Source organism: Ranitomeya variabilis, chromosome 2 (genome assembly GCF_051348905.1).
Source record: "Ranitomeya variabilis isolate aRanVar5 chromosome 2, aRanVar5.hap1, whole genome shotgun sequence".
Lineage (NCBI taxonomy): Eukaryota > Metazoa > Chordata > Amphibia > Anura > Dendrobatidae > Ranitomeya > Ranitomeya variabilis.
The window spans coordinates 135,626,967-135,653,737 of record NC_135233.1 but is presented as its reverse complement, the minus strand read 5'-3'; the positions used below and the strand labels follow the sequence as shown (position 1 = coordinate 135,653,737).

Genomic DNA, 26,771 nt, shown 5'->3' with positions numbered 1-26,771 from the left:
AGGGAATAATGGAAAGTTCTGTGTTAAATATTACCTCCAGACAGCGAGCGTGCCGCTTGGGGGTGATGATTGAACCACCCGAGGTTCTTACAATGACTGGTATAGGTCGGTTAGTAAAGGAAGGAAACACGAGAAGTTCAATTTTGGAGAGATTCAGTTTCAGATAGAGGGAGGGCATGATGTTCTCACATCCATAGCACATATGCAAATAAGTAACTGTATACCTCCATATTTCAACATTCAGTGTTATTGCGTGTGGTCTCGCAAACAATCTGCCCTGCATTTTGCAAAGAAATGCGACCACCCCTGGACAAAGCATTTTTTTTTGCAAACACATGTCATGGGAGTGAAGCGTCCTTCATTCCCAGCCAGGTATTATTTTACCTCTTGGTTACTTGGTCACAGTCAGCATTGGGTTGCTGCACTATGGCTCTGCCTATTATGTAGTCCATGTACTTCTATTTATGGGTCGCGTATTTGGTTCTTATGTCCCTTCTGGTATGTGGATCTTCTCCATGCCATACTTACCACAGCTACTGATTTCTCCTTCTTTACCGTGACTCTATTTGCTACTTTGTCATTGTGGTATTTTGTCAATCATATGGTGTACTTTTTGGGCATGTAATGATTATGCAGGGTTCTCTAATTCTTTTCCAGGTGTCCCTGCTTTTAGCCTCACTCGTGCTGTGTCTCATTTCTTAGCTTGTTGTATATATTTTATGGTTCAGTAAAGTGATTTATTATTTCTGTTTGGTGTGTATTCTTTTGGTTGTATTGGTGTTTTTCATACATTCTTCTAGGCCTTGTTAACTGTATTGTGGATGTAAAGGTTTAATAGTTTTTGTATGCAGTAATGACTTGGTTCTTCCTTTTGTTTTGTTTTTTCATTTTCTTTTTGTGTAGGTGATTACTCACTTTTATGTATCTTGTGTGAATATACGTCTACTGGAGGCGGACACTCAGACATGGTCTACAACGTCTGGGTGTCCGCCTCCATTAGGCATACATGCCCGAAAATGATCCAAGCCAGGGCACATATGCGCCTGAAACCCATTTTGTGGGGGGCTTGAAGGTAAGCGCAGACGTGATCACTGAACGTGGAGAAGAACGCAGTGTGAGAGCACCCGGCTCCCATATTCTCGTCAGTCGCTGGGTGGTCCTTGCTCGGACTCCACTTGATATGTTTCAGATATACCGTATGTAAAGGAAAACCTACTTTTTACATAACCAGATAATTTTTGTTCTGTCTACAAAACACCAGTAGCGCTTACACCCTCGTGTACCTGCAGCAGATAGTGTTACGGTCACACCCGTCCGTCACTAAAACAATAAATATCAAAAAAAGAAAAAGCTATCTGCGCTGGAGTTTGACCCTTCTATATGAAGAGACCCAAAAGACTGATTGCTAAAAAATGATAAACTTTAAAAAAGAAAAGAAAAAATAAAAAATAAATGAAAAACCATATGCTCGCTAAAAAGAGTATGACAAATGAACCATATGGCAAGAAAAAAACATTAGAGAATAAAAAATATATATACCTGATAAGGTTTCTCATGTAAAATGAAGTCTTCCGTGCTTGGATCCACTGACAGTGCCCAGCACATGGAGACCAGGTCGAATAAATGCTGTGTGAAGCCTTTCTGAACTAGCAGGTCCGGCTGCCGTTGTAATGCACAATCCTTCAAAGGACCTTGCACTTACGTCTCCCAAGGGAAAAGAAGTCCAGGAAATGCCGAGTCTTGCCTCTGGAGTAACGAGCTGCAGGAACTGCCCCGGCCGGTGGCAGTGAAAAGTCCTGCGTTCGTATGTACTCTGAGATAGGTCAGTGTTGCTAGGCTTAGCCGCTCGGTACTCTGCCGCAGCAGGACCTTACGTGACGTCACGGTCACGTGATTACTCACGTGACAGGCTATGGAGAGAAAATAGGACCAAATCCTACGCGTTTCGGAGCCAAACGTGCTCCTTCATCAGGGATGGTCCTTCCTAGGTCGTGTATATCTATATAGCCTACTGCAATCACATGACCACAATTAAGAGTTGAAGGCAAAAAGTTCAATATCACTATTTAAGCCCTTCGGGATTAAAGTGTCAAAATTAAAAATCATTCATTTTTTCTTGCCATATGGTTAATTTGTCATACTCTTTTTAGCGAGCATATGGTTTTTCATTTATTTTTTAGATAATTTTTGTTGTTGTTGCTATATACTAATCAGTCTTAACTGTGTTAACCAACTTCATTTTGTCTGATGCATCGTGTAACATAAGGCTAGAATGCTAGCAGGTCAGATATGTCTTTGCAATTGAAAATCCTTTACTGAAGTTTTCTATTTGATGAAGGAGGTTGAAAAAAAACATCCATCTTAAATATTGGCATCACTCACAAATGAACCATCAAATTCTAAACTTCCACACTGTCAAGAAAAATGTAAAACAAAATCAGGTGTGGAACATGTTTCACACATTCCCTCTGTTACCATAATATGCAGGCATCAGTCCATAAAACAAAAAAAATACCCACCCAGCACATAGTAATGCAGACTGGAAAGACTTAAAGACTCACGGTTTGGCTTCATATAGTTTAAAAATAAATATACTGTCAAGACCCAGCATGGATCATTTACTGCGCTAATGCTCTATCCCCTAAAGATCTTGGATAAGATCAATACCTTGAAATATCATAGGATTAGAGATGTATCAAATACCAATACAAGTTAAATGCAGATATGGTTACTCTAATATAAGAAATATGGTTGGCTTTCCTTGTGCTGGGAAGAATTCCGTATACGAGCCAATACAAATCTTGATCTTTGACAGCAGCCTTCAGAAAATCTAAATCATTTAAACTTCCATCTTTAGACTAAAGAGAACATGATATTTTTCTGCCACTTTAGGCACATTGACAGCAATAAACTATAACTGCATGAGCCACCTATTAAGCCTGACCGTCCTCAAGATACTTGGGCTTCAATTGGGCAAAATTTGTAGCATGATCTGCCATTTTGTAACTAATATGAAATTTGGAATGTAATATTTTTTTTTATGTATAGTAGGCCTTAAAAGGAATCTGTAAGCAGGTTTTTGTTATATAAACCGACAGCAGCAAGATGACGGGCTGAGAGCCCGATTCCGATTACGTGTCACTTACTGGGCTGTGTGTGTCAATAAAACCAGTGTTTTTTTCAGCAGGAGATTATCACTACAGGACTAGATGTCTTGTGCCGTGTGTTAGGTGTCAAGTTCCCGCCTCTGCACAGGGGGAATCGCGAGCCATCTCCGCTGCAGTCTCCCATCTTTCTCCAGCCGCAGTGGAGCCTGCTAAGCGGAGACATCGGTCCCAGTGTCTGGCTCAGGCAGATACTCTGTTCCTGGTTACTGCTGTTCTTCCAGGTTCTGCCATTATAGCCAGTACTGGTCAGCGGCGAGCAGACATCTCTGGGACTAAGTCCTGCTTTTCCCCTTCTGAGCATGCCCAAGGTAAGACCTCTCATTGGAGGTCAGGGGTCACATGCTCAGGTACTGCAGCAGCTCCCATTGGTCCTCTAGGAATGTCCTGAAGTTGCTGCAGATATAAAAGGTTAGCATGATCGCACGGCCATGCGCTAGTATCAACATGTGTATGAGCTTTGCTATTGTGGTCACGGTTGTATGTGTATAGGGTTTGGCTGAAATAAGCCCCTAGAATACCGGCACCTCCGGTGAGGAGTTTTGTATGAATGTATTCAGGGCTGGTTCATAGCCTCTAGAATTCCGGTTCCACCAGAGAGGAGTGTTTTGTGTGCTTCTCTGAGTGCGTGACCACTGACTGCCATCAGCTCAGCAGTTACCTGTGTTCCCCTGTGATGTTAAAAGTGCACAGCGTCTTCTTTCTGTGCGACTCTGTAAAGTAACAGAGTTTGCTTATACCGCCATATAGTGCTGTCATTTGCTAGCAGCAGGTTCCTCCTGCACGGTGGACCCCGAGCTGTGAACGCACCAATAATAACATCTATATTTACTTGGTGCATTCCGCTAGCCCTAACACCGTGTAGTCCTTCTTCTCTACGTAACCTGGCCCCCCAATGATTTCCATTTTGCCAGTGTACAGCATAGAAATCAGTGGTATGGGCGGGGTTATACAGGGCTCAGCATTCTGAGCACTGCTAAATTTGCTGCAGATAAATCAATGATTGTATTAAAATGACAGCAAACACATCAGTAAATGACACATTGCTTGAATAAGGGTCTCAGATGGGTGTCAGATTCCCTTTAAAAAAGATACAAATCTGTTTTTGCTTGGAGAAGGGGCATCTGGTTATGAGATGTGAAGATGTACTCTCTTCTTCCTGAATGTATTGCACAGCTCATGACACTATTAGCGGCTGCATTGAATTTGTGTCATGAAGAAAATGTACAAATGATAGGACGTACAATGAATGTAACATACAGTATTTTATCTTGTATTAGCAGATATGCCATCAATTTGAGAACAGAAATACAAAAAGATTTTTTTTATCAGAATTTTTAATATACAGCAGAAGTAAACATGGTTAAAAACAGGTCACGATATTTTCATGTGTTAAAGGAGACTTGACAGTTGATTCATGGAGTCCAAACCATGGACATGGCATAAATCGGAGCCTGCATGCACGATTGTTCCGATGTTTCAGAGAAAATATAGTTTAAAGATCCAGCCAGGGACGAGATTAGTACAGACGGTGCGGCCCCTGGCCGGCTTCTCCCAACACCTTATTCGGTTGATTGACAGGTCTCTCCCTATGTACACACTCAACAGAGACCTGTTAATCACCTGGAGAGAAGTGAGAAGAAGTGACCGCACCAAACTAATCATGTCTCTACTTATGGTTCCCTGCCGGATCATTAAATGCCAGAACATTTCTGAAAAAAACAGGGGTCTGCAATCGTGCATCTAGGCTCTGATTCATGCTGACCATGGTTTGGGCAGCATGAACAGACTAACAGGTTCCTTTTAAGGGAAATGTGACACTTCTTAATATATAAGACATTTTAGCCGTATATACTCGAGTATAAGCCGAGATTTTCAGCCCAAATTTTTTGGCTGAAAGTGCCCCTCTCGGCTTATACTCGAGTCACGGTCAGCGGCAGGGTCGGCGGGTGAGGGGGAGAGGGCGCTGAGGCATACTTACCTGCTTCCGGGGCTCCTGGCGCTGTCCCTGCAGTCCCACGGTCTCCGGGTGCCACAGCTCTTCCCCTGTTCAGCGGTCACGTGGGACCGATCATTAGAGAAATGAATATGGACTCCACTCCCATAGGGGTGGAGCCGCATATTCATTTCTCTAATGAGCAGTAACGGTGACCGCTGACAAAGGAAGAGGCTGCGGCACCGAAGACCAGCTATCCGGGGGAAGGAGCGGGACGCCGGGAGCAGGTAAGTATTACATATTCACCTGTCCGCGTTCCACACGCCGGGCGCCGCTCCATCTTCCCGGCGTCTTTCCTCACTGACTGTTCAGGTCAGAGGGCGCGATGACGCATATAGTGTGCGCGCCGCCCTCTGTCTGATCAGTCAGTGCGGAGAGATGCCGGGACGGGACGCTGAGGAGCTGCAAGCAAGAGAGGTGAGTATGTCATTTTTTTTTTATTGCAGCAGCAGCAGCAATGGCACAGCTTTCTATGGTACATCTATGGGGCAATAATGAACGGTGCAGAGCACTATATGGCACAGCTATGGGGCAATAATGAACGGTGCAGAGCACTATATGGCACAGCTTTCTATGGTACAGCTATGGGGCAATAATGAACGGTGCAGAGCACTATATGGCGCAGCTATGGGGCAATAATGAACGGTGCAGAGCACTATATGGCACAGCTATGGGGCCATAATGAACGGTATGGAGCATCTATTTTTATTTTTGAAATTCACCGGTAGCTGCTGCATTTTCCACCCTAGGCTTATACTCGAGTCAATAAGTTTTCCCAGTTTTTTGTGGCAAAATTAGGGGGGGTCGGCTTATACTCGGGTCGGCTTATACTCGAGTATATACGGTAATGATAAAGTTCTTAAAATTAACTATTCAGGCAAGCGTAGCAAATAGAGCGCTAAATATGAATGTCTCCTACTTGGTAGGTACAATGCCAAATGCACCAACTTCTCCTTGTTTTTAGCATTAGAGTGATAGTACTGTAGTTCAGACGACCACATGGTGATGGTAATGTTATGTGCTACCCAACCAGTCGGAGGAGAACCCTGTCTGTCTGTCCTGCACGTCTAGAGGGAATTAAAGAGAACCTGTTATGAGGATCAGGCATGTTAAACTAAAGGTATGGGCATAAAGGCGCTGTTCTACTGATGTTAATAGATACCTTCAGTGTAGAAATCCTCAGCCTGGTTGTTCTTTAATTATTAGAAGTTAGGGTGCAAAAAGATGCACGTGCATCGGGGCAGGTCTGTGGGGTGGGATTGTGGGTAGGGTCTTCATATCTGCCACAGCCCCTCAGCTGCCTTTGGTGTCTTTATCTTCATACTGCTTAAAATGTCATGCGGGCAGCGCTTGCGTACATTCATCTTGCGGTGGGCTTCAGGAAAATGGTGCCGATGTTGGCACATACACAGATTTAGATCTGCGGTCAATGATGAGCTGAGATCTCAATCTGCACATGTGCCGCCGCCGGCGCCATTTTACGAAATATCTCGGAGATCTAATCTGCGCCATTTTCCTGAAGCCCACCTCAAGATGAATGTGTGGAAGTGCCGCCCATAGATAGGGGGGTGCCGGTGCGACATTTTAAACACCAGAAGATACGAACATTAGAAGCAGCTGATGAGCTATGGCAGAGATGAAGACCCTATCCACAGTCCTGCCCCAATACAGCTTTTTGCACCCAAACTTCTAATCATTAAAGCACAGCCAGGCTGAGAATATCTACACTGAAGGTAACTATTAATTCAGTAGCGTCTTTATGCCCATACCTTTAGTTTAACTTGCCTGATCCTGATGACAGACAGGTTCTCTTTAATGCTTTGGGATCAACGTAATACTATCTCCAGACAGAAGGAATTTTAATATGTTTTGTATTATCTGTTAATTAAACTAATACATACTATATAAGATAAAAGCATGATTATTGGAATGACTATGCAGTTCATTTTTTTTTTTTTAAGCAGCCTTTTCAGCGGGAGGTTCACATCTTATTTTTGTACTACTATTAACATCACTTTTTAATTACGTATTACATGTTAAGTCAGAGATCAAGGAGATGGTAATCTGGGAGAGATCATGCTGGTAATGAAAGCTGCCTTTGTTTTGGATTCCTGATGCATCTCAGATGTGCATCGCCAGGTGTGTAATGATAAAACAGTGAAAGAACCTTAAAATCATTGACTCAAAATCCCAAACATTGCATCTAGACTTCATAATACTACTTCAAAGTCATCCTCTAAAAAATGTAGGAATACATTCTAACTCATTGAATTAACCTATACTAAATACCCATCTGATAATCTAGTACAGCATTGATTTAATTAATTAATTAAAAAGCCTTATCCTTCAACATAAGTACAAAACTGCACAAGTTGTGTAACCATGGAAAGATGTTGGGATAAAGTTAACCACCGTTTACTGGCTTATTGTCTCTTGAGTGTACCTTTTGAGGACCTTTTTTTTAATGTCCAAACGTAGTAAAAGAGAACTTGTCCCTAGATTCATGCTGTCCAAACCGCTCCCAGCATGAATCGGAGCCTGGGTGCATGATTGTAGTTAGATATTTTAATCTGCAATGCCATCAAGGACCTGACGAACAACTGTTATGTACAGTAAGTGATTATTTGGGCCAAAATAGAAGTAAAAGATGTTTAGTGCTCAGACATGGCCAAGGTAAGGAAGGCAGAAAGCTGACCACCACTGAAAAAGAAACAGGAGTTATAACGTTCGTAATGGCTCAAGAAATTTGTAAAGAAAGATTTTTCAAAGGTTTCAATGACTGATGAGATGAGAGTTATTCTTGATGGACCAGATGGATGGGACCATGGCTGGATCAGTACCAAGCTCACACCTCCAATTTGACTCAGACACCAGGAAGGTAGAGGTGTCGTACTGCTATGAGCTGATATTAATAAATATGAGCTAGTTTGACCTTTTCGGGTGAATATGGACCCAAATTCCACTCACAAACCTGCTGCTGGCTTTTAGAAGACACTTTCTTCAAGCGGTGGTACAGGGAAAAGTCTGCTTCTTTCAAGAAAACCATGCAGGACAATGTTCCATTTCTTGGTTCTAAGTCTCCATTGCTTGGCTGCCAGTCAAATCCTTAAAGATGAAAGAGTAATGACATGGCCCATTACTCACCTGACCTAAACGCTAATGATAACTTGCGGGCCCTTCTTAAAGGGGACATTTATAGTGAATGAAAACAGTCATCTCTCTGAACAGTGTCTGGGAAGCTGTGATTGATGCTGCCCAAAAAGTTGATCGTGAACGGATTAAGAAACTAACAGACTCCATGGATGGAAAGTTCATGACTGTTATTGAAAAGAAGGGCAGCTGTATTGGTCACTGATATCTTTTAAAAATGACCAAAAAATTATTTTTGAACATTTTGAGTTGTTTGGTTATTATTCTCACTTTAACAGCTGAACATAAACATTTGAGAAGCGAAAATTTTCATTTTTCGTTACATAATTATTCTGCAAACTAATAGTTGTGCTCATTCAATAATTGATCATCAAAAATGCAGATTTCTTAATAATTGTTCACATAAGTCTGAATTTGTCCCCAGCAAGCTTCTTCTTTTGTTCCTGTTGCTTGACAGGTCTCTTCCGGTTATGGGCTCACGTGGTGAGGTGGATTCTCTAAGATGCATGTCATGGTGGACAACACGACCAAAGGCTTTGATACAGCAAGTGGATGGTATGTGGAACTGAAGGACCTGAACAGCAGGCAGACAAATGGAAGACAGAAACAGAAGTGTAGACATACACATGAGCTGAAGATATGTAGTCAATCTAGGACTTGGACCAGCATTTGCTTAAAAGCAGAATTTACTATGCTTATAGGAGATGAATGGTTTATCAGCAAACAAATACTGTAGATTGGCAGCATTGATGAAACAGGCAAGCTAGTTTGTAGAGTGAACAGCTCCAGAGAAGAGTTTCTTATGCTAACAGCAGACTCAGGGTACCTTCACACAGTGCCATTTTCATCGCTACGACGGCACGATTCGTGACGTTGCAGCGTCGTATAAGTATCGCTCCAGCGTCGTATACTGCGGTCACACGTTGCAATACACGACGCTGGAGCGATAATTTCATCATGACGTATTTGCGATGTAGAAGCCATTGGTTACTGTGCGCACATCGTATACAACCTGTGTCACACAATGCAATCATGCCGCCACAGCGGGACACTAGACGACGAAAGAAAGTTTCAAACGATCTGCTACGACGTACGATTCTCAGCGGGGATCCGGATCGCAGTAGCGTGTCAGACACAACGATATCGTAAATGCATCGCTGGAACGTCACGAATCGTGCCGTTGTAGCGATCAAAATTGCACTGTGTGACGGTACCCTAAAAGTTTAGCATCAGATATAAGCCAGGAAGTAAATGTAGATCTAAGAAACAAACAGGAGTTTGCAGGATAACTGACAACTGAGAGATTTGGTAAGCGAGACATACCCCAAGGAACACCTTACAATACTTACTGAATACTCTTAAAAGTCCCATTGTGATTATGTATTTTAAGTTCTCTAGGCAAATTTGTGAAACCTAGTATGGAGCAATGCAAAGGGTGGTGTCCACAGGGCAAGGCAGCAAGGTCTGGTCCTGGAGCTGAGACAGGTGAATAACACTCCCTGTGTACACACATAGGAGAGACCTGTCAATCAACTATAGCAGAGCACAAAGAAGCCAGCTGTGAGCACACTGGAATGATCAGGTCTCTTTCTATAGTGCCTGCATGGCTTTTCAAACTATGTTGTCTCTGAAATTCCAGAGTAAACCATTCCAGGCTGCAATTGTACAACTAGGCTTTGATTCATGCTGCACTCGGTTCGGACAGCATGAATCTAATGACAGGTTCACTTTAAATTAATTAATTAAGCACTTCACTGGCATCTTGTAGATGCCTCTCCTTTGCTTACTCACTCAGCTCTCCGTCACTCGGCTCTCGCTTCCTCCTGCTGCTGCTTTGAACAGCCGACGTGTCTTAACAGCCGTGGGTGGAATCACGATCCATCCACAGATATTAACCTGTTAAATGTTGCTGTCAATCTCTAGCAGCGGCATTTAATGTGTTTGCGCTGGAAGCGAGTCATTAATCTCGCCCATCGGCACCTGTGTCACATGACCACCGATGGGTTGGCGTGACAACGCGGGGTGTACAGCAGACTCCTGTGGTTATCATTGCCGGATTGCCATGAGCACCACCCAACAGTGCAAAGTGAAAAAAAATGTGTTTAAAAATATTTAAAAATAAGAAATATATAAAAGTTCAAATCACCCCCCTTTTGCCCAATTAAAAATAAAACAATTAAAAAAATACACATATTTGGTATCGCTGCATTCAGAATCGTCCGATCTATCAATATAAAAAATAATTAATCCGATCAGTAAAAGGCATAGCGAAAAAAAAGTAAAAAGGGCAGAATTACATTTTTTGGGTTGCCGCAATATTAATAGCAATAATAATTAATAGCGGGCGATCAAAAGATCGTATCTACACCAGAATTGTATCAATAAAAATGTCAGCTCGGCACGTAAAAAATAAGCCATCACCCAGCCCCAGATCATGAAAAATAGAGACGCTACAAGTCTCGGAAAATGACACTATTTATTTATTTATTTTTTTAACAAAGTTTGGATTTTTTTTTTCACCACTTAAATGAAAAGCAACCTATACATGTTTGGTGTATACGAACTCGTAAGGACTTGGAGCATCATAGTTAGCATTTGTTGAACATAGTAAACCTCCCCACCCCCCAAAAAAAAACTGTTGTAGAATTGCACTTTTCTTTGTAATTTCACAGCACTTGTAATTTTTTTCCCGTTTTCCAGTACTCGATATGGTAAAACCAATGGTGTCGTTCAAAAGTACAACTCGTTTTGCAAAAAAACAAACCCTCGCATGGCCATATTGACGGAAAAATAAAAAAGTTATGGTTCTGGGAAGCAAGGGAGCAAAAAACCGAAACGCAAAAATGAAAATGGGCTGCGGCATGGAGGGGTTACAGCCATCCATGCCTGAATTATTTTTTTTTACTGCATTAGCAGTACATGGTACCTAAAACTTAACTTTTAATCTAAAGTAGATAAAACTTTATAAGGTATAAACAAGAATACAAACATGAAGTAAGGTCAAGCTAAACCTAAAATGCAAAGACTGTGCCAAAATCCACCTGTGGATCTACCTGTGGGTTGTAGTAGTTTGAGTGTGTAATGCCTTCCCTAAATGGGTCTATATATATATATACCTTCTTTAGACTAAGCAGCGTCAGCTGATCCCTAATCGCATGCCACAGCGATTAGGGATCAGCTGACTCCACACAGTCTGAAGAAGGCGGAGGGAGATGAGAGGCGAAGATATGCACTGCGCATGCCCAGGAATCCCAGCCCGCAGTGAGAATAAATCAGAAGACACTTCTGGGCGGGATCTCGGGCAGGGCGGCCGCACAGGCGCAGTCAGCTAGACTGCAAATTAGGACCGAGGACGGGCAGCGCTCACTGCGCCTGCCCATGGCATGACAAAAGAGCGCAGGCGCCGGCTCATTTGAAAACAGCGCTGAGGAGGCGGCGCTCAGCGTCAAGAGGACATGAGTGACGGTGGTGCTGCGTTTGCAGCAGGGGGGGAAAGGCCTGCCTCCATGACTGATTCAAGGTATTTGGGACAATTTATAAAATGGATTATTTCTGAAGTTACAGCACCAATAACTAAAAGAGCCACCTTGTCAGAATGCAGCATTAGTGCTGCACAAGGTGGCTCTTTTAGTTACAAACGCCTGGTGGGTTCCCTTTGAGGACAACCAGCCATTGGATCCCTCCTGTTCTCTGTGTGCGTCCCATAAAATCTACCTTTCTGAAATCCAACCTTGAAGTCTAAGTCCACAGGTCATCCTCCTCTAGTTATCCAAAATTCTATGATAGCATGATCTCTCCCTCCTTGGGTCCCAGACACCCGTACTTCCCTGTTTATGAGGATTAGATCTAAGGCAGCCTATAGCTATATATTTTCTCCTCTACCTTTTGGAAGATGAAGTTGAAGTTGTCACAAAAAAGAGAATCAGAATTTGCTGGACCTGTTATTTTTGCCTAAGGCTACTTTCACACTAGCGTTTTTTGCAATACGTCGCAATGCGTCGTTTTGGCGAAAAAACGCGTCCTGCAAAAGTGCTTGCAGGATGCGTTTTTTCACCGTTGACTAACATTAGCGACGCATTGCGACGGGCCGAGTATGACGCTAGTGTGAAAGTAGCCTAAGACAGATTCCCAAAAATGTCTTGTGCAGCTGTCCCATGATCACTGTCGGCAGCACATAAGCCGTTTATGCTGCTATGAATGATTATTTTTTCGCTCATATAAAACGTGATCATTTGATGTCTGAGTGTGTGCCTTTATCGGTTCTCTGATCGCTGCAATTTCAAATTACAGGCCAGTGATCATTAATGAGCTGAGAATCGGCCTTTGCAAAAGAGCTATAAAAAGGACTTGTCACCATGTCATAAGTGTCTGGTTTTTTCTTTTACTATATTACTGGTGCTTCTCTGAGTATTATTATTTTTTTTTAATTCACACTAGAGTTTCCAGAGTTAACTGCCTTATTTGTTGTGCCAATATGCTAACTTTCATGGTCTTTACCAAGGAGGCATTATTCACTGTATTCTTTAGGGTTGTCTTTTTTGACGGCTTTGCAAAATTACCCAATAAGAAACTACCTACCTTGTAAAGACCTTAAAATTAATGTTGGGCATTAAATAAGGCCTATATCTTGGAAACCATGTGGTGGATTTTTGAAAAGATAAAGGTAGAATATCCAGGAGAGCAATAGGAATAAAATTAAAGCAAACTTGCCACTTTTTGCCTGCTGACAGGGCCCCTTTAAAAGGTTTGTCCAAGCTTGGTGCTCAAGTCTGAAGTGACTGTATGTGACTGCAGATTTGTGAATCCTCACAGTTCACGCTGTAAGGATTCTCCAGTGCTGGTGCCAGGAGCGGGCGGTCATTTGAACACAAGTATGAGGTAAACTTCCTTCCACATTCCGACTAGTATTGAGCAGGGACACGCACGTCTAGTCGCCACATGTATGCAAGTGTCTATTTGAGGTCACCCTCCTCGGGAACACTGCGTGATGTGATCATTCACAAGTCTGTAATCACATTGAGTGACTGCAGACTTGAACCCCAAGCCTGGACAACCCCTCTAAGTTTTTGGGGACATGTCTGTTCACAAGCTTGCTGAGTGTTACCGTTTGGGCATCTTTCTAATGAAATCTTTAAAATCCCTTTCAGATTCTTCTTTTCTGCACAGTGATTCTCTTGGCAGTGCAGCGAGACTCCAAGCTACCCCATAATTATTGCTATTCTCCTGGTTGTCTAGTCTTCCAGGCAGTTGTCAGTCACATTACTACAGCCTGTAAACTATGGCAGGAATGTCATGCTGTGGAACCAAAATGTGGATATGGTATTGGTTTTGGAGCTTTTCTTCGAAATTGTACAATATGTGATTTATTTCCTGTTTTACAGTCTGCTTGGCACAATGTTACCCAGCTGCACAAGCTCATTGTTGAGTTACCTCAGGCCTCCTCGCCCCACAAAAAATGAATTCTCTGGAATGTTCTCTGAGGTACACAAAATGGAATGAGGAAAGTAATTAAAAGGTCTCCTGTGGATCAGGCGGCTGCTGCGATCTGCACAGAAGCTGATTACATTCTGTAACGCTCATTCCATGCACAGTGCACCGGACACACACATGCACACCAGCGGTCCACTTCTTAATAAGCTCTTTTCTTGCAGAAATATTGTGAAAGTTGTATTTTCTGACAATTAAACCCGTTCTTGGTTGCTATACAGTATACATCCTTCTCTTGACCTTTGCGTGCCCACTCTTTACATAGCTTTATGCCCACCCATACCTTCACCTTAGAGGGACCGTGCACAGATTTTAGAGAACGTGATTATTAGAAATCCACTAATATAATTGACTAGATGGCAGCCCGATTCTAAAGAATCGGGAGTCTAGAATCCATATATACTTTATTTATTCAAATGTAAGAATAATACAATTAATAAATAATAGTAAGAAAGAACAAAAAATGGCTGCACTCACCAGCTCTTGACAATTCTTGACAGTACGGCACATTTCTGATTGGTCGCTCGCGGCAGGCGGCAACCAATCAGAAAAGTGCCGCGCACCACGAAGGCATATATCTTTGTCCACCCTGAGCGGGTGTAGGACGCTGGTGACGTCACTTATCTCCGGACATTATCTCCGGACAAAGCCACGGAAGTTGGCACAAATTGCCGGAAGTAGTATTCTAGGCAATTATATATTAGATTTTAATGTTATCAGTGTTTACCTTTGAACGTTTATATTGTATTGTCCTGTCACCAGCCATGTGTACGATTATCGGCCGAAAGCCTCTCTGAAACCAATAATCACCCCATGTAAAGGTATCTTTATAAGTTAAAGATTCAGAATACTATGACTTTTATCATATCCTGAACAGTCAAGTTTTTTATGAACCGTTAAGGTTTTGTGGTTGAAGTAAAAAAAACTCTGAGTGTTTACAGTTTGAAACCATAAAATGTTGAAAAATTATGTCATTCTTGAGTATATCACTCAATGGTGCTCATAAACGTGTCAAATTTGATCTATAATATACTTTAATATACGTTACTTTAATCTTTAATATACTTAAGAACAGGGCCCCAGACATCACACAGGGGGTCTGAAACACCGCACAGTGGTCCAAAATATCGCTGTGCTCTGCCTGGGGCCCCATATGCTGCCTGGGGCCCCTGTGCTCTGCCTGGGGCCCCATATGCTGCCTGGGGCCCCTGTGCTCTGCCTGGGGCCCCTGTGCTCTGCCTGGGGCCCCATGTTCTGCCTGGGGCCCCTGTGCTCTGCCTGGGGCCACTGTGCTCTGCCTGGGGCCCCATATGCTGCCTGGGGCCCCTGTGCTCTGCCTGGGGCCCCATATGCTGCCTGGGGCCCCTGTGCTCTGCCTGGGGCCCCATAGGCTGCCTGGGGCCCCTGTGCTCTACCTGGGACCACTGTGCTCTGCCTGGGGCCTGGGGCCCCTGTGCTCTGCCTGGGGCCCCATGTTCTGCCTGGGGCCCCTGTGCTCTGCCTGGGGCCACTGTGCTCTGCCTGGGGCCCCATATGCTGCCTGGGGCCCCATATGCTGCCTGGGGCCCCTGTGCTCTGCCTGGGGCCACTGTGCTCTGCCTGGGGCCCCATATGCTGCCTGGGGCCCCATAGGCTGCCTGGGGCCCCTGTGCTCTGCCTGGGACCACTGTGCTCTGCCTGGGGCCCCATATGCTGCCTGGGGCCCCTGTGCTCTGCCTGGGGCCACTGTGCTCTGCCTGGGGCCCCATATGCTGCCTGGGGCCCCTGTGCTCTGCCTGGGTGTAGGACACTGGTGACGTCACTTATCTCCGGACATTAGCTCCGGACATTAGCTCCGGACATTAGCTCTGGACATTAGCTCCGGACATTAGCTCCGGACAAAGCCACGGAAGTTGGCACAAATTGCAGGAAGTAGTATTCTAGGCAATTATATATTAGATTACTAAAAGGAGCAATACAGAAATAGTGAGGTTTATGCTTGTATGGCAGCCAGTATTCCATGAATGGAATGAGCCAAACCTTTTTTTCCCTAATGTCATGTCAGGACGTTTTATGTCCATGGTGCCCTATACTGTTTACACTGTTGGAAAAAAAATCAGGCTTCATTTTCCTCCTTTATTGAAAAGAGCAGACCTTAGTGCAATGTAGTTTATTTTATCAGCAATACTTATTTAGTACTCCATGCTTAAAACATACCTAACCTTATACAAAACCTGGAAGAGGGCATTGTTTTTCTGCCATTATCTATCATAAGTTAAACGCTTTAAGTACAAATAAAGTGCCTAAGAAATGTCCCCACTCTCTTGCTAAATAATTTGCTGTCCCCTTTTTTTAAGTGGTGGGATTTTATAAATCAGCTTTCTATCTGCACTATAGGTGCTGGAAATTGCTTTCCCTTATTTTCCAGTATACATTGCACCTGTTATTGAACTGAAAGGTTGCCTCTCTCTTATGTCTGCATGTAGTTTCATGAACAGGGAAGCAGAATCAGAGGTGAAGCCTTCCCCTACTTGTTATAATCCGACCAGGATGTCTGTTGGTAGAGATGGATAATACTTGATATATCACTACTTCTAAAGCATTAACTGTTGTGCTCATTTACAGGACTCTACACGGGTCCTTCTAAACCAGTTACATAGGTGATACATTTCTGAAAAAATTACAGTTCATTCAATGCGGTTTTCCTTATGGTACTTTAGTTTCTGACGTACTGAATTGGAATTTACATTGTGAGCCCCTAAGGGGACAGCGATGATGTCTGTAAAGTATTGCGGAATATGATGGTTTAAATAAGCAAATTAATAATAATAATTCCAAACGGAGAAAGTGAAGTGGCACTCACCACTAATATAACTTGTTCTTTAGGCTATGTGCCCACATTGCGGATTCATGTTCGGATTTTTCCGCACCATTTTTGAAAAATCCACTGGTAAAATGCACTGCGTTTCACCTGCGGATTAACCGCGGTTTACCGCTGCGGAATCCGCACAAAGAATTGACATGCTGCGAAAAATAAACCGCAGCATTTCCGCGCGATATTTTCCGCAGCATGTGCACTGTGGATTTGGTTTTCCATAGGTTTATATGGTACTGTAAACCGCATGGAAAACTGCTGCGAATACGCAGCGGCCAATGTGCTGCGGATCCGCAGCAAAATCCACAACGTGTGCACATACCCTTATGGAAAATCATCCATTTCATTGTGCAAAGCATTAGTAAGGAGGGGAATAATGCAGTTTTGAATCTGCTGATGCATCGCTGGCCAGAGAAACGCCAGCAGATCCGAGACAGTTGTCGGCTGTAAAACTCTGTTATCCCCCCCCTGGCTAATGCCTTCAACAATGTAACAGATGATTTGCAATAAAAAACAAAGGGTGAGTGCCACCTCACTATCTCTGTTTGGACTAGTGGATTATACTTGACAACAGGCAGTACATAGCAAGTTTTTGATTTTTTTTAGTGTTTTTTCAGGGGTTTAAACATAATTTTTAAATTAAAATGTTTTGTAAATTGTCTACTTAGCACAATATCAAATAGGGGCTAACTGACGAAATGTACAATGATCATTCAAACTACTTTTGTTCTTATGTTCAATTACTTTTGATGTATTTTTTCTTTTGCATCATGAATGACCAAGAGTAATTGTATAACAGAAACAGATTCATGCTTTTCTGTTGTTGAGACATCTAAATAAATAATTAATAAAAGTATGAGTTATCATGGAAAACACAAAATTGTCTGGGCGACCCTGAAATTTGGAATGGTAGTGTACTTTCTGAAGGTTTGTATAGACACTTTTTGATGCCTTTGATATCTGTTTGTAAGTTCACTTAAAGTAAAGAATGGATCACTACATGTCATTCTTCAAATCTGAGGAGACCATAAGGGCAAAACTATAACGAGGGCATAACGAGGGAATATCACACTTTTCCTACTCCCGGGATTATTGTGTGGGGTGCTTTAGTGTATGATAGCCAGACCGCTCTAGTCTTCATTCCAGGTATATTAGCATCTCAACGTTACATTGATTTGATGGTAGAAACAGTGGTACAGCAATTTCTCCAAAGTGTCCCGGGAGACATTTGTTAACATAAAAATGTCAGCCGCATGTTGCTTGTGCTACTGTGAATAAACAAGCTACCATGACCTGCACATTGAGAACATCAATGATTGGTAATTGCAAAGTAGCTGCCAGCACCAGATCTTGATGATTTGCGTGTCCAAGTGCATTTAATATGGAAGAATATTCCTCAAACAACAATTAATAAGCTCATTGATATCATGCCAAGGCATGTAAGTGCATCTACTTCTGTTCCTGGCACTCACACTTAATATTGAATAAATCGAGATGTTTTGAAAATTTTGTTTCCATTTTTTTTCCATAATTTCCATACCATTAACATGACAATCAATCAAGTGATTTTCATAAATCCATGACTTTTCCTTCTTGGTGTTGTAGTTTCACTGTTGAGAAGTGTAAAATAGACTTTAACCCTGCTGTTCTGTTAGGTCAAAAATGACCGTTTTTGAAATTCTATAATGTTATAAAAATTCAGCGTGTGATTCTGAGACTTGAGGCTCCCTGACTTTTCGTCATTAGGGGGGTACTCTCTGTGGGAATTTTTTTTTTTTTTAATTTGTGTTTACTTTATTTGGTACAATTTTTTTTACACTTGTACTGTTCGGTCAAAAATGACCGATAGGCCTTTATTCAGCTCTCCAGACAATTTTTGACAAAAATAAAGGTGCTATCACCTCATTTTGAACTATATATTGCATCTACTACTATTTATCAATGTATCTGACTACTTTTGGTCAGAACAGATTTACACATACCAACATTTTCAATTTGCGATACAGCCGACGGATTCGCTTCCAGTATAGCTATGCGCAATTTATTTCACTGGTTTTTATTTACCCTGCTGTTCATATAGATCTAGTTCCATTCAGTTGTCAACATTTCATATTGTAAATCATGATTTTCTGATTTTCCATGTGTTTGCTGGTTGTACAGTATTACACTGTACATAAATGTTAATTTATTTGATTCAAAAAATAAAAGTTTTTGATTTAATTTTTCATCTGATTATTGAAAACCATGTTCACATACAGTAAAACAATGCAACAGGTAATCAAATAACACTTGAATTAGGTACAAATCACAACTTTGTTAGGTCCGGTCAAAAATGACCGGGAACAGTATAAGTGTATAAAAAACAAAGTTTTTTGCCATTTTATAGAGAAAAAAGCTTCTTTTTTTTTTTTTTTTGCCTTTGAAAAAAGTATATCTACATAATGTTTGATATTATTACTTATAGTTAACATTTAGATCAAGATTTTTTTTTTATCTGCAAAAATAATCAATTTTTACAAAAATCGAAAAAATACCATGTTCCCTTTTGGATATAAAAAAAATATAAAACAAGCTTTGTATTTATTTTTTTTTCTGGTATTTGAACAACCATCTTCACAAGCAATATAATAGTGCAAAAACTGTTTAAAAAAACCACTTAGATTAGCTAAAAATTATTATTTTATAAGGACGGTCAAAAATGACCGGGAACAGTACAAGTGTATGTGAAATCTAAACAGAACAGCAGGGTTAAAAAAGTCACAAATTAAAAGGAGAATTAGGCGCAAATGAAAAACTGGTGAAAAACAAAAAAAACTAGACAAAAAGGGCGCTAATGAAATAATGAATCTGGCGTGGCCCCCTCAGTCTTTTTACCAATTACCAGAATTCACACTGTACAAAATGATTATAATAGAACTTATAGGTTAGAACTCTAGCATATTCTGTTAGGACAAATATCCTGTGTGCATTGATAAATACTGGTGAACTTATCACTTGTAATATTATTTTGTAGTGTGGAAAGCCACTTCCAGGACTTTCAAAGCAAGAAGATTGCTGTGGAACAGTGGGCACCTCCTGGGGCGTAGGCAAATGCATGAAATGCCCAAAGAAAGCAAGTAAGTATAATACAGAATGTTTGCCTCGCTTTATAAATATTAAAGCTACATCAAGATGGGACGCACATTGACCCTAAAAGCTTTATCTGGTGACCCAAAATGTTATCAAAATCTGATAATCATTGAGTAGCCCTGTCTTTTACATTATGTGCCTTCTGTCAGTAGATTCAAGCTGACTGAACGAAAGGCTGCATGAATCAGCTTAACTACACAATTGCAGCCATTTATACAGTGTCTTGCGAAGTTCCCTGGAACTTTTCAACCTTTTCCCACATATCATACTTCAAACATAAAGATACCAAATGTAAATTATTGGTAAAGAATCAACAAGAAGTGGAACACAATTGTGAAGGTGAACGAAATGTATTGCTTATTTTAACTTTTTGTGGAAATTCAAAAACTGAAAAGTGGGGCGTGCAATATTATTTTGCCCCTTTAACTTAATACTTTGTTGCGCCACCTTTTGCTGTGATTACAGCTGCAAGTCGCTTGGGTATGTCTCTATCAGTTTTGTACATCGAGAGACTGAAATTCTTGCCTATTGGCAAACAGCTCGAGCTCAGTCAGGTTTGATGGAGATCGTTTGTGAACAGCATTTTTCAGCTCTTTCCACAGATTCTCAATTTGGATTGAGGTCTGGACTTTGACTTGGCCATTCTAACACCTGGAAACGTTTATTTGTAAACCATTCCATTGTAGATTTTACTTTATGTTTGGGATAATTGTCTTGTTGGAAGACAAATCTCCGTCCCAGTCTCAGGTCTTTTGCAGACTCCAACAGGTTTTCTTCAAGAATGGTCCTGTATTTGCCTCCATCCATCTTCCCATCAATTTTAACCATCTTCCCTGTCCCTGCTGAAGAAAAGCAGGCCCAAACCATGATGCTGCCACCACCATGTTTGACAGTGGGGATGGTGTGTTCAGGGTGATGAGCTGTGTTGCCTTTACACCAAACATATCGTTTGGCATTGTTGCCAAAAAGTTCGATTTTGGTTTCATCTGACCAGAGCACGTTCTTCTACATGTTTGGTGTGTCTCCCAGGTGGCTTGTTGCAAACTTTAAACAACACTTTTTATGGATATCTTTGAGAAATGGCTTTCTTCTTGCCACTCTTCCGTAAAGGCCAGATTTGTGCAGTGTACGACTGATTGTTGTCCTATGGACTGACTGTCCCACCTCAGCTGTAGATCTCTGTGGTTCTTCCAGAGGGATCATGGGCCTCTTGGCTGCATCTCTGATCAGTCTTCTCCTTGTTTGAGATGAATGTTTAGAGAGACAGCCGGGTCTTGGTAGATTTGCAGTGGTATGATACTCCGTCCATTTCAATATGAGCGCTTGCACAGTGCTCCTTGGGATGTTTAGAGTTTTGGAAATCATTTTGTATCCAAATCCGGCTTCAAACTTCTCCACAACAGTATCACGGACCTGCCTGTTGTGTTCCTTGGTCTTCATGATGCTCTCTGAGCTTCAAACAGAACCCTGAGACTATCACAGAGCAGGTGCATTTATACGGAGACTTGATTACACACAGGTGGATTATATTTATCATCATTAGGCATTTAGGACAACATTGGATAATTCAGAGATCCACAATGAACTTCTGGAGTGAGTTTGCTGCACTGAAAGTAAAGGGGCCGAATAATATTGCACGCCCCACTTTTCAGTTTTTGAATTTCCACAAAAATTTAAAATAACCAATAAATTTCGTTCAACTTCACAATTGTGTTCCACTTGTTGTTGATTCTTCACAAAAAAATTGCATTTGGTATCTTTATGTTTGAAGCATGATATGTGGGAAAAGGTTGAAAAGTTCCAGGGAGCCGAATACTTTCGCAAGGCACTGTATTTTACTGTGGAGCGTTACAGTGTTTAAGAGAAAACATAGCAACCTGATTCATACCAGTATTTATTTGAGAAACTTGGTGTAAAACACTTTGAAAGTCGCAAAATTGTTGCACTAGGCGAAATTGCCAAAAATCCTGCGACTTTTGGCATTTTTATGCCAGTCCCGGCCAGCAGGGAAGGGCCGTGGTGGTGCCCACTTGGTTAATTCATCAAAAGTTAGGGAGTAACTTACATCAGAAGTTTTACCCCAGTCTCTGACTAGAGTAGCATTTCTGTGGAGACCCACATGGCAGCACACCACTGAGAGGTGTGTGCTGTGTAATGAATTTGGCACATCCTACTCCACAACGTGCCTTATTAGGACTGGGGGAGCACGGTGACTCAGTGGTTAGCACTGCAGCACTGGAGTTCTGGGTTGAAATCCCACCAAGGACAACATCTGCAAGGAGTTTTGTATGTTCTCTACGTGTTTGTGAGGGTTTCCTCCGAGTTCTCCGGTTTCCTCCCACACTCCAAAGACATACTGATAGGGAATGTAGATTGCGAGCCCTAATGGTGACAGTGATAATAAAGTATGTAAAGCGCCGTGGAATAAGATAGTGCTATATAAGTGAGTAAAATGAATAAATAAATATAGAGCATGAGTCTTAATGAATTGTCCCCTTTGGTTTAGAAGCCAGCCGGGGACTATAGGAGGAGATGAGACCAGTCCAGTGCTGTCCCTGGCCGGCTTCTCCAGCTGATTGACAAGACTCTCCCTACATACATGGGAGAAACTTGTCAATGACCTGTGAAGGTAGAAGAATCTGGAAGCCATATGTTCCTGCCTCTGCTACTTTAAATCTATCGAGGTGAACCTTACATTCATCCGGCAACTGTTTTGTATGTTTTACATAAATTGTGTGGCCTTTTTTTCAAGTCAAGGCTCAAAAAGAAACATTAAATTATTCTAAATAGTTTCCTTTATTGAAAATGTAAATCTAAAAGAAATAACCTTCATGCAAACCTTGATGCTGATCCTGATTTACAGCCTTTATTGTGACACAAATCTTATCAAGTTACAATTGTAATAGTCCCTACTAGAAACCTCAGACATAGCTCCCTCACAGGCTGAGTTCCTGTAATGCAGAGGGGCAGGCAGTGCCTGGCGGAAGGACTACGTACCCCACAATGAAAATCACCATATTAACCCTTCTGCAACCATTGAGCCAGTATGTGTGATTCCTATAATTATTCACCTTCATAGGCCACATATTCCTCAGCGTGGCACATGATTACCATTCTTAGGCTACATTCACATATCTGTGTGACACGTCCTAGTGTTTGTTTCTTTTGTCGAACAGCAGCCTGACCCATAGAGTTTCACTGATCCGTGCACACATGGATTCATGTCTCCAGTCCAAGAGACTCAGAGAATGTCTTATTCGCATATGTTTTAAAGGGAATCAGCAGGATTTTGCTACCTCATCTGAGAGTAGCATAATGTAAGAAAAAAGACTTTGATTCCAGCGATGTGTCATTTAATTTACTGGGTTCGATACGAGCAGAAATTTTAGATGTAGCATGTAGCAGAGCTCAGAAAGCTAACCCCGCCCACACCGTAGATTTCTGTGTACATTGTATATTGACAGTGAGCTGCTAATCAGTGCTGGGGGCGGAGTTTGACTAGGGGGCATGTGATCAGTTAGTCCGGGAGTGATAATCTCCTGCTGATAAAACGCTGATAAAGCACATCCCTGAAATCAGTATCTCAGCCCCTTCTCATGCTGTAGCTATCCATGTAAAACAGATGAAACATAGTAGGGATACTTTGTACTTCAGAGTTCTATCTGAGTCAATAGCTATATCAAGTTCAGACAGTCTACCTACAGCTGCAAAAAAAAGGATGAGAAAAAACGAAAGCAACTAGGATAAGGCCATTTCTGTGGGATGGTAACACACACACGTGTGAATGTTTCCTGACACTGTAGGAAAGTAGTGAGAGGAGGTGATGTGGACTGATGAACGCTGATTCACTTCGTACTGTAGGAACCCCGAGGACCTGACTCATCGTGACTGTTCTCACTCAGGGCAGGAGAAATGAATCATATTCAGGATTAACAATTTGACATTAAAGTGTAACTTTCCCCACTCGCAGTGAATCACGTCCATCGTGTGTGTCTGGGACGCACCTTCACGACTCCGTCTCCAGCAGATTGGAGAAAGTAATACAATGATGCATCCCGGCCCTCCATTTGTTATTTTTTCACATTCTCTGCAGGTTCCCATTTTGTAAGTTTCCAGTCAGGACACAGTCAGTGCTTAGCTCTAATCTGCCAGCAGTACAAGTCTCCACAGGGTACATGTCTTGTAGAATCAGTGGGTTCGGCATCAGGACATGGCAAACTGATCCTGAACGTCTCAACATTTACTGGAAGATCTAGAAAGGCTAATTAATAATAAGAAATGAAAGTTACAGTACAATCCTGCCCGACTGTGCAGGTAATGAGCCTTTCTATTCATCCGGGCAAAAAGGAATCAGCCGAACACTCATTTTTATCAGCAACGCAGAGAAAATGATTTTGCACTCCTCCGTATTTTACTAACCGATATTCCAAGAAAACTGGTAAGGATTGCTGTCACTAAAAGAAGAAAGAGGTTTCCTGTAATTATGCAAAAAAACAAAGGACTGTAGCCAAGATGAGGTCAGATAAAAGACAATTGACTCTAATTATGGCCATTATAGTTCTTTATGTACACAAGTCATGAAGTAGAAATATCTCCCAGCCTTAAAGGGAACCTGTCAGCAGGTGTTTGCTATGTAATTTGAGCACAGCACGAATTAGGGGCTATAATACTTACTTACTTTTCACTAGGACATTATTATGGCTGGGACTAGCTGCCTCTGGCTGACCACACCCTCTCCTGTGATAAGCAGCTGACTGTCAATAGACAATGTACACGGAAAGCTGTGGTGTGGGCGGGGTCAGCTTCCTGAGCTCTGCTGCTTGGTATATCTAAGAACTCTGATTTTGTTGCAACTGCTGCACCCAGTAAACAATGTGGTACATTTTCTAGAATCAGGGTCTCTTTTTCTAAATTATGCTGCTCTCAGATGAGAAAGCAAAAATCTGATGAGAGATTCCCTTCAATGTAAGGCTTCATATACATGGTAGAGCCGCAGGCATGGAGCCCGTTGACTGGCTCCATTGTACCAAACTGCTTAGAAACAGGCACAGTGTGGACCTTTATTTAGAACATTATTACAGAATGAGTATGTCCCCAGAAACAAGGTATGAAAATGTCAGTGTGATAATAAACCGGATCCTCCATTACTAAGCTGATGGTAAAGGGATCTGCTGACTAAATTGTGGCAGTACAACAAAGCTCTTTTTGGCATCAACATCAGCACAAAAACTGTTCACCTACAGCTTCATGGCATGGATTTCTATGGCCGAGCAGCTGCAAGGACTTTAAATGGAAAAGCGACTCAGTGTGCATTATTTAAAATCTGTAGCCGAGGTCTGGAATCCTTTCCATCTGTTGCACAGTAAATGGTTTATTATTATGACTCGGATATGAAACCTTTAATATCTTTTCAGTGTAACAACCCTTTAAGCCACACCCGTTATCATGATGTCCGGTTGTTCTTACCTTAATATGGCACATTTCCTCAACCTGAATCTTTCTGGGAGTTCTAACCTGTAATTAAGGGCAGGTAACAGATAATCTGAGATGGCCGCAGCAGTGCAATCACCACAGTTCATTGATGCGGTCCAGTTGCCATGCATGTTGACGAGCTCACAGGCATCGTTAGTGCACTCTAATATCACGGTCCTAGTCAATTATGCTCTTCCTCTACTACAACACCTCTGCCAGGATGTAGAGGAGCTAAGGTTGCTGAGAATTGTAGTCCCAGGCAGTGCAGCAAGAGAAGCATTAAAGGGGTCATCCGTTCCAAGTTGATAAGTCTGCAGTCACTCTGTGTGACTGCAGACTCATGAATCTCCCAAGCACATGCACTGTGCGCTGCAGGGATTTGCTGGTTTCTGAGCCGGAGCAGGAGAGTATGTATACATTATTCATACTGCCGTCCAGAACCCACCCAGTGGGTGTGACCTCGCTCCGTACACGTGTATGGTGCAAGGCCACACCCCCGTCTTGAGGGCGTGGCCGACTAGAGGGACTGCATACTTATCGATTTGGAGCGTGCAACCCCTTTAAAGTCTGCCACTGTGAATATCTGGTGGTAACGAGTCTCCATACACAATACTTCCCTGCAGTATAACATTGCATTTGAAGAATTGTCAATGGCTAAACGTGTACTTTTTAGAATCTGAAGACATGATTCAAATGAAATGTCCAATTAGTTAAGAGTAAGGCTGTTAGAAATTGTCATTAATTTTTTTTTACAAAATTAATTTTAACTGATATTCCTGCACATTATCAGTATAATAAAGTAATTTATTGGAGGTCTTCTTATTAATGGTGATATTCTTCCTTTACAGCTCAGTCTTCACATTCCCAATATATGGAGTGTCCTCAAGGATACAAGCGAATGAATGCTACCTTCTGCCAAGGTTTGTGATGAAGACTATCCCATTATAGGATAGCAGTGCAATCAGAGACCCGAGAGGGTTGTATGGAATTCATTCTTTGTTATTGCTCTTCACTTTACCTACCTGCAATTATCTGTTGCAAGTATTTCCAATATTAACGTAGGAAACTGTTTTTTGATAATACACAATCTAAAAATGGATGTATAAAAATGGTTTGCACATGGATGTCACAAGCCGTAAAATATAGATACACCGAATCCACATGGATGGCACAGAAATGACAGTAGGGGTGAAAATCTTTTTTTTTTTTCTGGATGAAAATTGTCTTATTTTCATCCCTAAAAAACCCTCTACCCTGATGCACTGCTGAGCTGGTGGTCCGTGCCGGGGTGGTTCTAGCTACCTCTCACTATGTACTGAGCGGTGACTGAAGCCGCGCCTCTATGACTGAAAGCCAGAGGCTGCCAGGAGGAATAAAGTTCATTTCCTCCCGACACTGGGGCTCTCAGTCTGACATCTTGACAACTTTTGAACGCTATTAACTGCAGATTAAGCTCCTATCTCCAGGTAATAGCATTTTTTGACATGACAGGTACCCTTTAAAATCATCAATTTGTTGT

At 41.9% G+C, this 26,771-nt stretch overlaps 1 protein-coding gene across 2 annotated transcripts in view; it reads left to right on the top strand.

Moving 5' to 3' along the window:
* LTBP1 (latent transforming growth factor beta binding protein 1) overlaps positions 1–26,771 on the top strand; it is a 534,628-nt gene that overhangs the window by 331,454 nt on the left and 176,403 nt on the right. For both annotated transcript variants that reach the window (XM_077283013.1, XM_077283014.1), the window contains 2 exons: positions 19,665–19,767; positions 26,101–26,172. In XM_077283013.1, the coding sequence (XP_077139128.1) occupies positions 19,665–19,767; positions 26,101–26,172 (175 nt within the window). The remainder of the gene's footprint in view (positions 1–19,664; positions 19,768–26,100; positions 26,173–26,771) is intronic.